A 14,554-nucleotide genomic window follows, 5' to 3' on the forward strand; every position below is an offset into this window, starting at 1 on the left:
ACCCTGGACAGGGCCAAACAGGAAGGATATAACCCCACCCACTTTGCCAAAGCACAGCCCCCACACCACTAGAGGGATATCTTCAACTACCAACTTACCATCCTGAGACCGAGTATAGCTCACAAAGATCTCCGCCACGGCACAACCCAAGGGGGGGCGCCAACCCAGACAGGAAGATCACATCAGTGACTCAACCCACTCAAGTGACGCACCCCTCCAAGGGACGGTATGAAAGAGCCCTAGTAAGCCAGTGACTCAGCCCCTGTAATAGGGTTAGAGGCAGAGAATCCCAGTGGAAAGAGGGGAACCGGCCAGGCAGAGACAACTAGGGCGGTTCGTTGCTCCAGAGCCTTTACGTTCACCTTCACACTCCTGGGCCAGACTACACTCAATCATATGACCCACCTGAAGAGATGAGTCTTCAGTAAAGACTTAAAGGTTGAGACCGAGTTTGCGTCTCTCACATGGGTAGGCAGACCATTCCATAAAAATGGAGCTCTATAGGAGAAAGCCCTGCCTCCAGCTGTTTGCTTAGAAATTCTAGGGACAATTAGGAGGCCTGCGTCTTGTGACTGTAGCGTACGTGCAGGTATGTACGGCAGGACCAAATCAGAGAGATAGGTAGGAGCAAGCACATGTAATGCTTTGTAGGTTAGCAGTAAAACCTTGAAATCAGCCCTTGCCTTAACAGCAAGCCAGTGTAGGGAGGCAAGCACTGGAGTAATATGATAAAAAGCCGTATTTAGCACTAACTGAAGTTTATTTAGTGCTTTATCCGGGTAGCCGGAAAGTAGAGCATTGCAGTAGTCTAACCTAGAAGTGACAAAAAGCATGGATTAATTTTTCTGCATCATTTTTGGACAGAAAGTTTCTGATTTTTGCAATGTTACGTAGATGGAAAAAAGCTGTCCTTGAAACAGTCGTGATATGTTCTTCAAAAGAGAGATCAGAGTCCAGAGTAACGCCGAGGTCCTTCACAGTTTTATTTGAGACGACTGTACAACCATTAAGATTAATTGTCAGATTCAACAGAAGATCTCTTTGTTTCTTGGGATATAGAACAAGCATCTCTGTTTTGTCCGAGTTTAAAAGTAGAAAGTTTGCAGCCATCCACTTCCTTATGTCTGAAACACATGCTTCTAGCGAGGGCAATTTTGGGGCTTCACCATGTTTCATTGAAATGTACAGCTGTGTGTCATCCGCATAGCAGTGAAAGTTAACATTATGTTTTCGAATGACATCGCCAAGAGGTAAAAGAGGTAAAACAATAGTGGTCCTAAAGCGGAACCTTGTGGAACACCGAAATTTACAGTTGATTTGTCAGAGGACAAACCATTCACAGAGACAAACTGCTTTCTTTCCGACAGATAAGATCTAAACCAGGCCAGAACTTCTCCGTGTAGACCAATTTGGGTTTCCAATCTCTCCAAAAGAATGTGGTGATCGATGGTATCAAAAGCAGCACTAAGGTCTAGGAACACGAGGACAGATGCAGAGCCTCGGTCTGAGGCCATTAAAAGGTCATTTACCACCATCACAAGTGCAGTCTCAGTGCTATGATGGGGGCTAAAACCAGACTGAAGCATTTCGTATACATTGTTTGTCTTCAGGAAGGCAGTGAGTTGCTGCGCAACAGCCTTTTCAAAACATTTTGAGAGGAATGGAAGATTCGATATAGGCCGATAGTTTTTTATATTTTCTGGTTCAAGGTTTGGCTTTTTCAAGAGAGGCTTTATTACTGCCACTTTTAGTGAGTTTGGTACACATCCGGTGGATAGAGAGCCGTTTATTATGTTCAACATAGGACGGCCAAGCACAGGAAGAAGCTCTTTCAGTAGTTTAGTTGGAATAGGGTCCAGTATGCAGCTTGAAGGTTTAGAGGCCATGATTATTTTCATCATTGTGTCAAGAGATACTAAAACACTTTAGTGTCTCTCTTGATCCTAGGTCCTGGCAGAGTTGTGCAGACTCAGGACAACTGAGCTTTGAAAGAATACGCAGATTTTAAAGAGGAGTCCGTAATTTGCTTTCTAATGATCATGATCTTTTCCTCAAAGAAGTTCATGAATTTATTACTGCTGAAGTGAAAGCCATCCTCTCTTGGGGAATGCTGCTTTTTATTTAGCTTTGCGACAGTATCAAAAAGGAATTTCGGATTGTTCTTATTTTCCTCAATTAAGTTGGAAAAATAGGATGATCGAGCAGCAGTAAGGGCTCTTCGATACTGCACGGTACTGTCTTTCCAAGCTAGTCGGAAGACTTCCAGTTTGGCGTGGCGCCATTTCCGTTCCAATATTCTGGAAGCTTGCTTCAGAGCTTGGGTATTTTCTGTATAATAGGGAGCTAGTTTCGTATGAGAAATGTTTTTAGTTTTTAGGGGTGCAACTGCATCTAGGGTATTGCGCAAGGTTAAATTGAGTTCCTCAGTTAGGTGGTTAACTGATTTTTTTCCTCTGGCGTCCTTGGGTAGACAAAGGGAGTCTGGAAGGACATCAATGAATCTTTGTGTTGTCTGTGAATTTATAGCACGACTTTTGATGTTCCTTGGTTGGGGTCTGAGCAGATTATTTGTTGCAGTTGCAAACGTAATAAAATGGTGGTCCGATAGTCCAGGATTATGAGGAAAAACATTAAGATCCACAACATTTATTCCATGGGACAAAACTAGGTCCAGAGTATGACTGTGACAGTGAGTAGGTCCAGAGACATGTTGGACAAAACCCACTGAGTCGATGATGGCTCCGAAAGCCTTTTGGAGTGGGTCTGTGGACTTTTCCATGTGAATATTAAAGTCACCAAAGATTAGAATATTATCTGCTATGACTACAAGGTCCGATAGGAATTCAGGGAACTCAATGAAGAACGCTGTATATGGCCCAGGAGGCCTGTAAACAGTAGCTATAAAAAGTGATTGAGTAGACTGCATAGATTTCATGACTAGAAGCTCAAAAGATGAAAACGTAATTTTATTTTTGTAAATTGAAATTTGCTATCGTAAATGTTAGCAACACCTCCGCCTTTGCGGAATGCACGGGGGATATCGTCACTAGTGTAGCCAGGAGGTGAGGCCTCATTTAACACAGTAAATTAATCAGGCTTAAGCCATGTTTCAGTCAGGCCAATCACATCAAGATTATGATCAGTGATTAGTTCATTGACTATAATTTCCTTTGAAGTAAGGGATCTAACATTAAGTAGCCCTATTTTGAGATGTGAGGTATCATGATCTCTTTCAATAATGACAGGAATGGAGGAGGTCTATATCCTAGTGAGATTGCTAAGGCGAACACCGCATGTTTAGTTTTGCCTAACCTAGGTCGAGGCACAGACACGGTCTCAATGGGGATAGCTGAGCTGACTACACTGACTGTGCTAGTGGCAGACTCCACTATGCTGGCAGGCTGGCTAACAGCCTGCTGCCTGGCCTGCACCCTATTTCATTGTGGAGCTAGACAGGAGCCCTGTCTATGTAGGTAGATAAGATGAGAGCACCCCTCCAGCTAGGATGGAGTCCATCACTCCTCAGCAGGTCAGGCTTGGTCCTGTTTGTGGGTGAGTCCCAGAAAGAGGGCCAATTATCTACAAATTATATCTTTTGGGAGGGGCAGAAAACAGTTTTCAACCAGCGATTGAGTTGTGAGACTCTGCTGTAGAGCTCATCACTCCCCCTAACTGGGAGGGGGCCATAGACAAATACTCGATGCCGACACATCTTTCTTGCTGATTTACACGCTGAAGCTATGTTGCGCTGGGTGATCTCTGACTGTTTCATCCTAACATCGTTGGTGCCGACGTGGAAAACAATATCCCTATACTCTATACACTCGCCAGTTTTAGCTTTAGCCAGCAGATTAGCCTTAACGTCGGTAACCCTGCCCCCTGGTAAACAGTGTATGATCGCTGGATGATTCGTTTTAAGTCTAATACTGCGGGTAATGGAGTCGCCAATGACTAGAGTTTTCAATTTGTCAGAGCTAATGGTGGGAAGCTTCGGCGTCTCAGACCCCGTAACGGGAGGAGTAAAGACAAGAGAAGGCTCGGCCTCTGACTCCGACTCGTTGCTTAATGGGGAAAACCGGTTGAAAGTTTCTGTCGGCTGAATGAGCGACACCGGTTGAGCATTCCTACAGCATTTCCCTCCAGAAACTGTGAGAAAGTTGTCCGGCTGCGGGGACCGTGCGAGGGGATTTATACTAACGTTACTATCTGTACTTACTGGTGGCACAGACGCTGTTTCATCCTTTCCTACACTGACATTTCCCTTGCCTAACGATTGCGTCTGAAGCTGGGCTTGTAGCACAGCTATCCTCGTCGTAAGGTGATTGTTCTCCTGTATATTATGAGTACAGCGACTGCAATTAGAAGGCATCATGTTAATGTTACTACTTAGCTTCGGCTGTTGAAGGTCCTGACGAACCATGTCCAGATAAAGCCTCCGGAGTGAAAAAGTTGAATGAAAAAAAAAAAAATATATATATATATATATATATATATATATAAACGGTAATTAAAAAGTAAAAACCGTAATGTTGTCAGGTAGCAAAGTAAGGTTGGCAACAAAACGCACAGCAACACGTAAACAAGTCTGCAAGTTGTGACCGGAAATGGCTTCACCTGGAATGCTTTTCCAAAAGTCTTGAAGGAGTTCCTACATATGCTGAGCACTTGTTGGCTGCTTTTCCTTCACTCTGTGGTCCGACTCATCCCAAACCATCTCAATTTGGTTGAGATCGGGTGATTGTGGAGGCCAGGTCATCTGATGCCGCGCTCCATCACTCTCCTTATTGGTAAGATAGCCCTTACACAGCCTGGAGGTGTGTTGGGTCATTGTCCTGTTGAAAAACAAATGATAGTCCCACTAAGCACAAACCAGATGGGATGGCGTATCGCTGCAGAATGCTGTGGTAACCATGCTGTTTAAGTGTGCCGTGAATTCTAAATAAATCACAGATAGTGTCACCAGCAAAGCACCCCCACACCATAACACCTCCTCCTCAATACTTTACGGTGGGAAATATACATGCAGAGATCATCCGTTCACCCACATCGTGTCTCATAAAGACACGGCAGTTGGAACCAAAAATCTACAATTTGGACCAAAGGACACATTTCCACCGGTCTAATGTCCATTGCTCGTGTTTCTTGGCCTAGGCAAGTCTCTTCTTATTATTGGTGTCTTTTAGTAGTGGTTTCCAGAGGTGGGACGAAGTCATTGTTTTACAAGTCATAAGTAAGTCTCTCAAGTCCCAAGTCAATTCAAGACAGGCAAGTACGAGTCAAGTCTCAAGTCAAGAGCGTCAAGTATCAAGTCAAGTCTCAAGTTCTAAACTTTGAGTTTCGAGTCCTAAACAAGTCATAATGTGCTCTTCACCATATGTAATACCATTTCATATTTTTAACAAGAGTAATAGTACATTACAGTTACGCAAATCATGAATGCTTTTAAAAATATCTATATATTTATTACTTTCCAAATAAACGTTATATTTCCATGGAAATACATGGATAGCCATGAGAAAGACACACCCCCCCAATAGTGATCGACTATCGAGGATCGCTATGGGGCGCAATCGGGCGATATAGGCTTGTACACAATCACCCAACCTTAACACACACACACACACACACTCTCTCTCTCTCTGTGTGGTTACAGTAGGCTAACGTATGTCAATGGTTTTAGGAACAGCAGTAACATCAGGCAGGATTTAGGCTACCAACTGCCTAGCCATTTGTAGCTCAATCTTGGATGCAATGATCATGTTCCTGCACTGACTGACTGTGTGGAGGCTCATTGATTTAATGTTACGTTAGTCTACACCAGTAATGTAATCAAATATATAGCTGTCGGCTATATTAGCCACAACTTACCGTTATTTGTGCAGCTTCAAATGTCGAACCAAGTTGGAAATTGTTACGCCTCCAGCTGTAATTTTCTTCCTGCATGTTTTGCAAGTTGCACTCTGTTTTTTGTTGATACAGAATCGTCTTTATATCCGAAAATAATAATTATATCATATATATATCATCTTTCCAAGGGCTCCATCTGAATTCACCCGCTGACATTCCTCTGCACTGCCACGTACAACTTTTTTTCAGCTGGCTCAATTTGATTGGCTGCTATTTGATTCAAACTGTAATCCATTAAATGAAGAGCTGATGCGCTGCAAACTTTTTAAAATATTTGGGCTTGGGGACGGTATCAAGTCAGATCGAGTCATGAGGCTCAAGTCCAAGTCAAGTCACGAGTCATTGTTGTTAAAGTCAAAGTCGAGTTGTAAGTCATCATATTTGTGTCTCGAGTCTGACTCGAGTCCAAGTCATGTGACTCGAGTCCACACCTCTGGTAGTTTCTTTGCAGCAATTCAACCATGAAGGCCTGATTCACAGTCTCCTCTGAACAGTTGATGTTGAGATGTGTCTGTTACTTGAACTCTGTGAAGCATTTATTGGGGCTGCAATTTCTGAGGCTAGTAACTCTAATGAACTTATCTTCGGCAGCAGAGGTAACTCTGGGTCTTTCATTCCTGTGGCGGTCCTCATGAGAGACAGTTTCATCATAGCGCTTGATGGTTGACTGAATTTCATGTCTTAAAGTAATGATGGACTGTCATTTCTCTTTGCTTATTTGAGCTGTTCTTGCCATAATATAGACTTGGTCTTTTACCAAATAGGGCTATCTTCTGTATACCCCCCTACCTTGTCACAACACAACTGATTGTCTGAAATGCATTAAGAAGGAAATACATTCCACCAATTAAGGTCCACCTGTTAATTGAAATGCATTCCGGGTGACTACCACATGAAGCTGGTTGAGAGAATGCCAAGAGTGTGCAACGCTGTCATCAAGGCATAGGGTGGTTATTTGAAGAATAACACTTGTTTGGTTACTACATTCCATATGTGTTATTTCATAGTTTTGATGTCCTCACTATTATTCTACAATGTAGAAAATAGTCAAAATAAAGAAAAACCAAAGAGTAGTTGTTCTAAAACGTTTGACCGGTAGTGTACGCGTTGTGCGTTATAATGTGTCATGCATGCATTTAAACCATTATAGATGTGCTTGTAATGCACTCACTGTGCATTATGCGGAAGGTTGTCATTTCATTAATATTATCTTGTTTCATTGAGTGACATCCTTCGATGTCCTGAGCCACATGTCTTTGTTTCTGTCTCAGGGAGGATGCGGAGGCTCCCAAAGCCAAACTGGTGAAGCCCAACTCTCTCTCCTCGTCCCGTTCTGGAAGCTCCCGCTCGGGCACCTCCTCCACCCAGTCCATGGTCCACACCACTGCCCCCCGGGGGCCCCGCGCCCGGCTTCCTGACGTCGCCGCCCTCAAGGAGAACGGCCAGCCCCCCAGCTTCCCCCAACAGCCCCCTGCCTACACACAGGTGGTCCCCAAGACCCCTGAGCCCCGCACAGCCCCGGCCAAGCTCAGCCCTCCCCCAAAGCTAAGCCCCGGGAACCTGGCCCGCATGGGAGCAACGCCGGTCATGATCCCTGCCCAGACCCAGGCCTTTCAGACTGTGTAGGAGGGAGGGAGGGAGAAGTGGAGGGAGTAGACGCAGACAGACACAAGAAGCCCCAGTACACAGCTGATAGCAACACCCAGCCTGCCCCCAGAAACCCTGTGAAAACCAGCCATATCATCAACTAAAAGTATAATTGAGTGCATTCTACGAAGGGAAGACTTTAGTAAGAGGATTTGTCTCCTGTACAAACAATACAGAGCGAAATCTTTTGTTCGCATGATATCCCATGACAACAGAACATTCATTGTGTTTTTGCTGACGAGGTCAGTGATGTGTATCATACTCTAACGAGGTCAGTGATGTGTATCATACTCTGACGAGGTCAGTGATGTGTATCATACTCTAACGAGGTCAGTGATGTGTATCATACTCTAACGAGGTCAGTGATGTGTATCATACTCTAACGAGGTCAGTGATGTGTATCATACTCTAACGAGGTCAGTGATGTGTATCATACTCTGACGAGGTCAGTGATGTGTATCATACTCTGACGAGGTCAGTGATGTGTATCATACTCTAACGAGGTCAGTGATGTGTATCATACTCTAACGAGGTCAGTGATGTGTATCATACTCTAACGAGGTCAGTGATGTGTATGATACTCTGACGAGGTCAGTGATGTGTATCATACTCTGACGAGGTCAGTGATGTGTATCATACTCTGACGAGGTCAGTGATGTGTATCATACTCTAACGAGGTCAGTGATGTGTATCATACTCTAACGAGGTCAGTGATGTGTATCATACTCCGACGAGGTCAGTGATGTGTATCATACTCCGACGAGGTCAGTGATGTGTATCATACTCTGACGAGGTCAGTGATGTGTATCATACTCCGACGAGGTCAGTGATGTGTGTCATCACAGGAGGACCCTGTGTAGAGTTGAGGTATTTTTAAACCAAACCGACAGAGCCATGAAAGCGGAATGGGCTATGGACAAAGGGAAGGAGGGAGTGAGAGCAAACAGGACTGGAAAAGAGCAAACAAAGGAGATACACAGGCTGCATAGCTCAGCAGAGATCAGGCAAGGGTGTCTGGCTGTCTTACGACACCTAATACCTGCTACAAACCAGGACAAACCAGACGGCAGACAAGACAAAGAGAGAAAAAAAAACAAAAAGACAGGAAAAGTAAACCTCTCTCTGGACTTGCCTGAGCACCACACCTACCACACCGAGCCAATCAATATCTCCCAGGCTTCTTTGCTGGCATCACATACCTCCATGTAATCTCCTCCAGGATACCCAGCAGGCATGGTGATTGGTTTAGTAAGGAAGGGGGTGCAGGGGGTGCACCGATCGATTGACACACCAATGAGAGTGGAGGAAAGTTTGATGCTGATACAAGAGGGATGTTTGCCTGTGATTGTACAAAGATGATATAGCTTAAGTAAGAGACTCCACCTAGACACGTCACCTGTCATCCTATACACCTGCACATGGGTCACTCGCAGCAACACGAAAGATATCAATATTGATTTCCCATCTTTCCTGTGCGTCCAGCACTATACACTCAACAAGTCTGGACTTATGTAACGTTATCTTCCCACGTTCATGGACAGCGTCAATTAAGGCCATAGGAATATGTGACTATGGGGATTATTAATGGCTGAAATATCTATTGCTTAATATGTATTGTCTAATATTCTACGTTTCCTTTTTTCTATTTCATTTATTTCAGATTCCTTCAGAATGTTTAAAGATTGTTATTAAAGGGGTGAACTTAAGCCCTATCGATAAAGTGCCACAGTTGATGTTTGTTGAAGATGGTTAATGGCATTTCTGTTTTAATTTGTGTTGTGTTAATGACATTTCCATTAATCCAAAATGAATGAACTAACATATGAATGTGTTCTATGCCGTGCAGTATATAAAGGGCTGGATTCAATTTGATTCACCAACTAACGTGCAAGAACCGCGTTATAGCTCCATTTAAATTGAAAGGCAATGTTCCCGCGTTCGCGGAGACCGCATTCACAGTCGGCTGAATAGAAAATGACCTTTACATTTGAAATACTTCCGCGATATAGATTAATTCCAGCCCAAAATCATTGGATGAATCCTTGTTTTTTAATGAGCAGAGATTTGCAGCAATACATTTAATCCCCTGCAGTTGAACTGTGTCTGAAAAAATACAAAATATATTCTGTATAATGAGAAAACGAGCAAAGGGCCATACACATCATAATATGATATCACATGCGTTGGCTCAGCACCATCTTGTGATTATAGAAGAACAGTAATGATAATCCTAAAGAGGGCCTTGGGTTAACATACACATCATAATATGATATCACATGCGTTGGCTCAGCACCATCTTGTGATTATAGAAGAACAGTAATGATAATCCTAAAGAGGGCCTTGGGTTAACATACACATTTTAATTGAATACACCACAAAAAAGTATTATTCACAAAACAATTAAACACCGATTTACAGTTTTAAATGGTTAACTCTACGGTACACCTGAGATTGATTCCATTTCAAGCAGAATGAAAAGGACAATGGCTTTGAGTGAAGTCTCTTCATGGTGGCCAAACAGAATTTAAACAACACTCAACCTCAGTAAAATATCCTGGCTGAAAGTGTTGAATTATGCCCTACCATTCTCTGATTTAAATGTCAACTTTTGCCTGAGCTTTCATCTGATCCAAATGCGTGACTTCTGCCTAGCGATAGTCTTCTCTGCCTCTACGCAGCAGCACATTGGTCCTTCAGTGTTATGACTGCTTCCTCCAAAGAGACACCCCTGTTATTCTGGCTCAATCGCAATGCAATGGATGAGATGTCAGGAGCTATTTGGAGTGACTGCTGTGGCGCCCTCCAGGAGAACCCAGCAAACTCATCTTAGATCACCCAGGAGGGAGGGCTCTTCTCGTCCAGCGGTGCAGAGCATAAGAGCACACTCGTACTCTGGCCTCCGAAATGGTTCAAATGAGGACGGGTGACTCGAGAGTCTATACTTCTTGAAAAAGGTTAAAAATTTACCTGGCTTTTCGTTCATGCCTGGTTGAAATCACCCAGATGAGTTTGTATCAATAATTGTATTTTGTAAAATCGGCCTATTTTTGATGAGATTATTTCATGATCGTGGGTAGTTCAAAGAGTGAAAAGAAAATAGCAATTTTGTCTCTGTGACTCGAGTACTTCCAGCTTGCTCACTGCTGGTTGAAAAGCACCTTTAAACCAGGAGACGGATGAGTGGCGAGATGAGAGGACAACACCTGAGGGAGAGCTCCTGATTACCCACCACAACCCCCTTTGAATTTCCCATTATACCTTTAAAAGCCAATACAGGGAGGCCGATGATTGAATGTGGCTCTTACGGCCGTTTGATGGGGTAGGATACGCACCGGTATTGATTTTTCTGTTATCTGAGTGGCTCTGTGAATTCCCCTGGCAGAGGGCTCTGTGTCCTGAATCATTAGGGTTTCCACCCTTTTTCGTTTGAATGTCTTGCTTGGCAGACAGGAGGAATGGGAATGCTCCAAACCATGCTGGGGATAGGAACAACGTGAACCACAGGCGTTACGTTGCCCTTTCACCATGTATCGACTCCAAAAGGCCATTACCATAGGTAACAAAACTTGCATCTTGATGTCATTTATTAGTCTGTCTACTAAATACCTCCACTATGGTTTGAGTGATGGGACCTTTGATATCATGCATACAGTGTAATGTTCAAGAGCGAAAGAATCCACCCAAAGCTGAAAAATGATGGATATGCATGTCACAGATACTTAACTAGAGAAAGAACAAAACTGTATTTTTGCCTCAATGCTTATATAAATATATAAATGATCATCTTGTACAAAAAAAATGTTACAGTTAAAACAAATGCTATGACTGTAAAAAAGGAAAGTTATGTTCATTTTGAGTTTACTCCTTTGGGTTAAGAATTCAGTCATAAGTACTTTGCACTTTCTTAAACTGTGCTCTCTGTGTCCCGCTTGCGTTAAGCCCTTTTCACCAACAGTGTTAGGGGGGAAATGTTCTCTCTCACTCTATTTTCTTTGATTGACAATGTCATGCAGTTACTTTGAGTTGTTGTAAACCAAAAAGGAAATGTACATACCTCCTTCTCGAGTAAAAAATGTATATTTGTACAATATCTGAATAATTACTGTTTTGGTTTGTAATAAAGCATTTGATGAATAGCCACTTGGTATGATTGTTCTCTACTTCAGACACGCCGGCATGTGTAAGGACGGTTTCCTGGACACAAAGTGCATTCGGAAGTATTCAGACCTTTTGACTTTTTCCACAGTTTGTTACGTTACAGCTTTATTCTAAAATGGATTAAAATATTTTTTCCCTCATCAATCTAAACACAACACCCCATAATGGCAAAGCGAAAACAGATTTTATATAAATTTATAAAAAATAAAAACAGATACCTTATTTACATAAGTATTCAGACCCTTTGCTATGAGACTCGACATTGAGCTCAGGTGCATCCGGTTTCCATACGCCTTGAGATGTTTCTACAACTCGGAGTCCACCTGTGGTAAATTCAATTGATTGGACATTTGGAAAGGCACACACCTGTCTATATAAAGGTTCCACAGTTGACAGTGCGTGTCAGAGTTAAAACCAAGCCATGAGGTCCAATGAATCTCTGTAAAGCTCAGAGACATGATTGTATCGAGGCACAGATCTGGGGAAGGGTAAAAAACTATTTCTGCAGTATTGAAGGTCCCCAAGAACACAGTGGCCTCCATCATTCTAAAATGGAAGAAGTTTATAACCACCAAGACTCTTCCTAGAGCTGGCCGCCCAGCCAAACTGAGCAATTGATGAAGAAGAGCCTTGGTCAGGAAGGGTAACAAACTATTTCTGCAGTATTGAAGGTCCCCAAGAACACATTGGCCCCTATCATTCTAAAATGGAAGAAGTTTATAACCACCAAGACTCTTCCTAGAGCTGGCCTCCCAGCCAAACTGAGCAATTGATGAAGAAGAGCCTTGGTCAGGGAGGTGACCAAGAACCCGATGGTCACTCTGACAGAGCTCCAGAGTTCCTCTGTGGAGATGGGATAAACTTCCAGAAGGACAACCATCTCTGCAGCACTCCACCAATCAGGCCTTTATGGTAGAGTGGCCAGACAGATGGCACTCTTCAGTAAAAGGCACATGACAGCCCACTTGGAGTTTGTCAAAAGGCACCTAAAGACTCTCAGACCATGAGAAATAAGATTCTCTGGTCTGATGAAACCAAGATTGAACTCTTTGGCCTGAATGCCAAGCATCACATCTGAAAGAAACCTGGCACCATCCTTACGGTGATGCATGGTGGTGGCAGCATCATGCTGTGGGGATGTTTTTCAGCGGCATGGACTGGGAGACTAGTCAGGATCGAGGGAAAGATGAACGGAGCAAAATACAGAAAGATCCTTGATGAAAACCTGCTTCAGAGCCCTTAGGACCTCAGACTGGAACAAAGGTTCACCTTCCAACAGGACAATGACCCTAAGCACACAGCCAAGACAACGCAGGAGTGGCTTTGGCACAAGTCTCTGAATGTCATTGAGTGGCCCAGCCAGAGCCCAGACTTGAAACCAATGGAACAGCTCTGGAGAGACCTAAAAATAGCTGTGCTGCGACGCTCCCCATCCAATCTGACAGAGCTTGAGAGGATCTGCAGAGAAGAATGGGAGAAACTCTCCAAATACAGGTGTGCCAAGCTTGAAGAATCATACCCAAGAAGTCAAGGCTGTAATCGCTGCCAAAGGTGCTTCAACAAAGTACTGAGTAAAGGGTCTTTGTCAGTATGGGGTATTGTGTGTAAACAATTGAATCAATTTTAGAATAAGTCTGTAACGTAACAAATGTGGAAATAGTCTTAAAGGGTCTTAATACTTTCCGAATGCACTGTATTAAGCTATTTCAATGGAGATTTTATAATGTGCATGCTATTTAATCTGTCTGTGAAACTGGCCCGTAAAGTATTGAAATACACATACTAGTGCCTGGAGTTAGTCTAGTCTAGTGTTTAAGGCCCCTCACTCCTGTACATGTATGGTCCCCCTGCCTGCGTGGGATCGAATCCCGGGCCGACTGGCCTTCTCACCTGTCCCTTCTATTCAAGCCTGCCACTATCCAAAAACCAATAAACCTTACAAATAAATATGAAAAAATAAAAAATAAACGAATTCCCGGTGATATCTCAGATCATTATCTAGTTTGACCCCTGGGGTTTCTCAGACCCAGACCATACCCACAGATCTAATCAGAATACAGACTATTCCATCTCAACATTTGGTGGGGCGGTGAAAGGCCTATTGTAGACGGCTGGCCATAAGGTTGCTGTGTGAAAACACCAGATGGGGTCTGCGTGCTGTTGTGCCCTTGAGTGCGGCTCAAGCGACGTCCATCTGTATAATGTCCCTCCAGATTTGGGGGTCTATAAGTAAAATCTTAAATAACCATTACAATCAGGAAAACTGCTGGACAGTAAGACAGCTGATCTTCAAATTAATAATTGATCGAGTTAAATTTGATGCGACAACCAACCACTGTCCTTAAGATTCCCCTGCACCAATATTGGCTCTGACACTGTAGGCACTGACACTGGTCAACTAGGGGTCTCATTTAAACATTTGAGGTGCAATGATGCACTCTAGTGGTAAAATATAGTCATTACATTACACTAGGGCGATATTGTTCGAATGGGGCCACAGTGTCTCCTGACCCCTCCTGTCTCAGCCTCCATTATTTATGCTGCAGTAGTTTATGTGTTGGGGGGCTAGGGTCAGTTTGTTATATCTGGAGTACTTCTCCTGTCTTATCTAGTGTCCTGTGTGAATTTAAGTATGCTCTCTCTAATTCTCTATTTCTCTCTTTCTCTCTCTCGGAGGACCTGAGCCCTAGGACCATGCCTCAGGACTACCTGGCATGATGACTCCTTGCTGTCCCCAGTCCACCTGGCCAAGCTGCTGCTCCAGTGTCAACTGTTCTGCCTGCGGCTATGGAATCCTGACCTGTTCACAGGACGTGCTACCTGTCCCAGACCTGCTGTTTTC

At 43.5% G+C, this 14,554-nt stretch overlaps 1 protein-coding gene across 1 annotated transcript in view; it reads left to right on the forward strand.

Annotated features, from left to right (window-relative positions):
• The window catches only part of LOC115136289 (CXADR-like membrane protein), a 124,904-nt gene extending 113,210 nt beyond the window's left edge, over positions 1–11,694 (forward strand). The window contains exon 7 of the mRNA XM_065023841.1: positions 7,179–11,694. Within this exon, the coding sequence (XP_064879913.1) occupies positions 7,179–7,533 (355 nt within the window). The 3' untranslated portion in view covers positions 7,534–11,694. The remainder of the gene's footprint in view (positions 1–7,178) is intronic.
• The last annotated feature ends 2,860 nt before the right edge of the window (positions 11,695–14,554 follow it).

Source organism: Oncorhynchus nerka, linkage group LG10 (assembly GCF_034236695.1).
Source record: "Oncorhynchus nerka isolate Pitt River linkage group LG10, Oner_Uvic_2.0, whole genome shotgun sequence".
NCBI lineage: Eukaryota > Metazoa > Chordata > Actinopteri > Salmoniformes > Salmonidae > Oncorhynchus > Oncorhynchus nerka.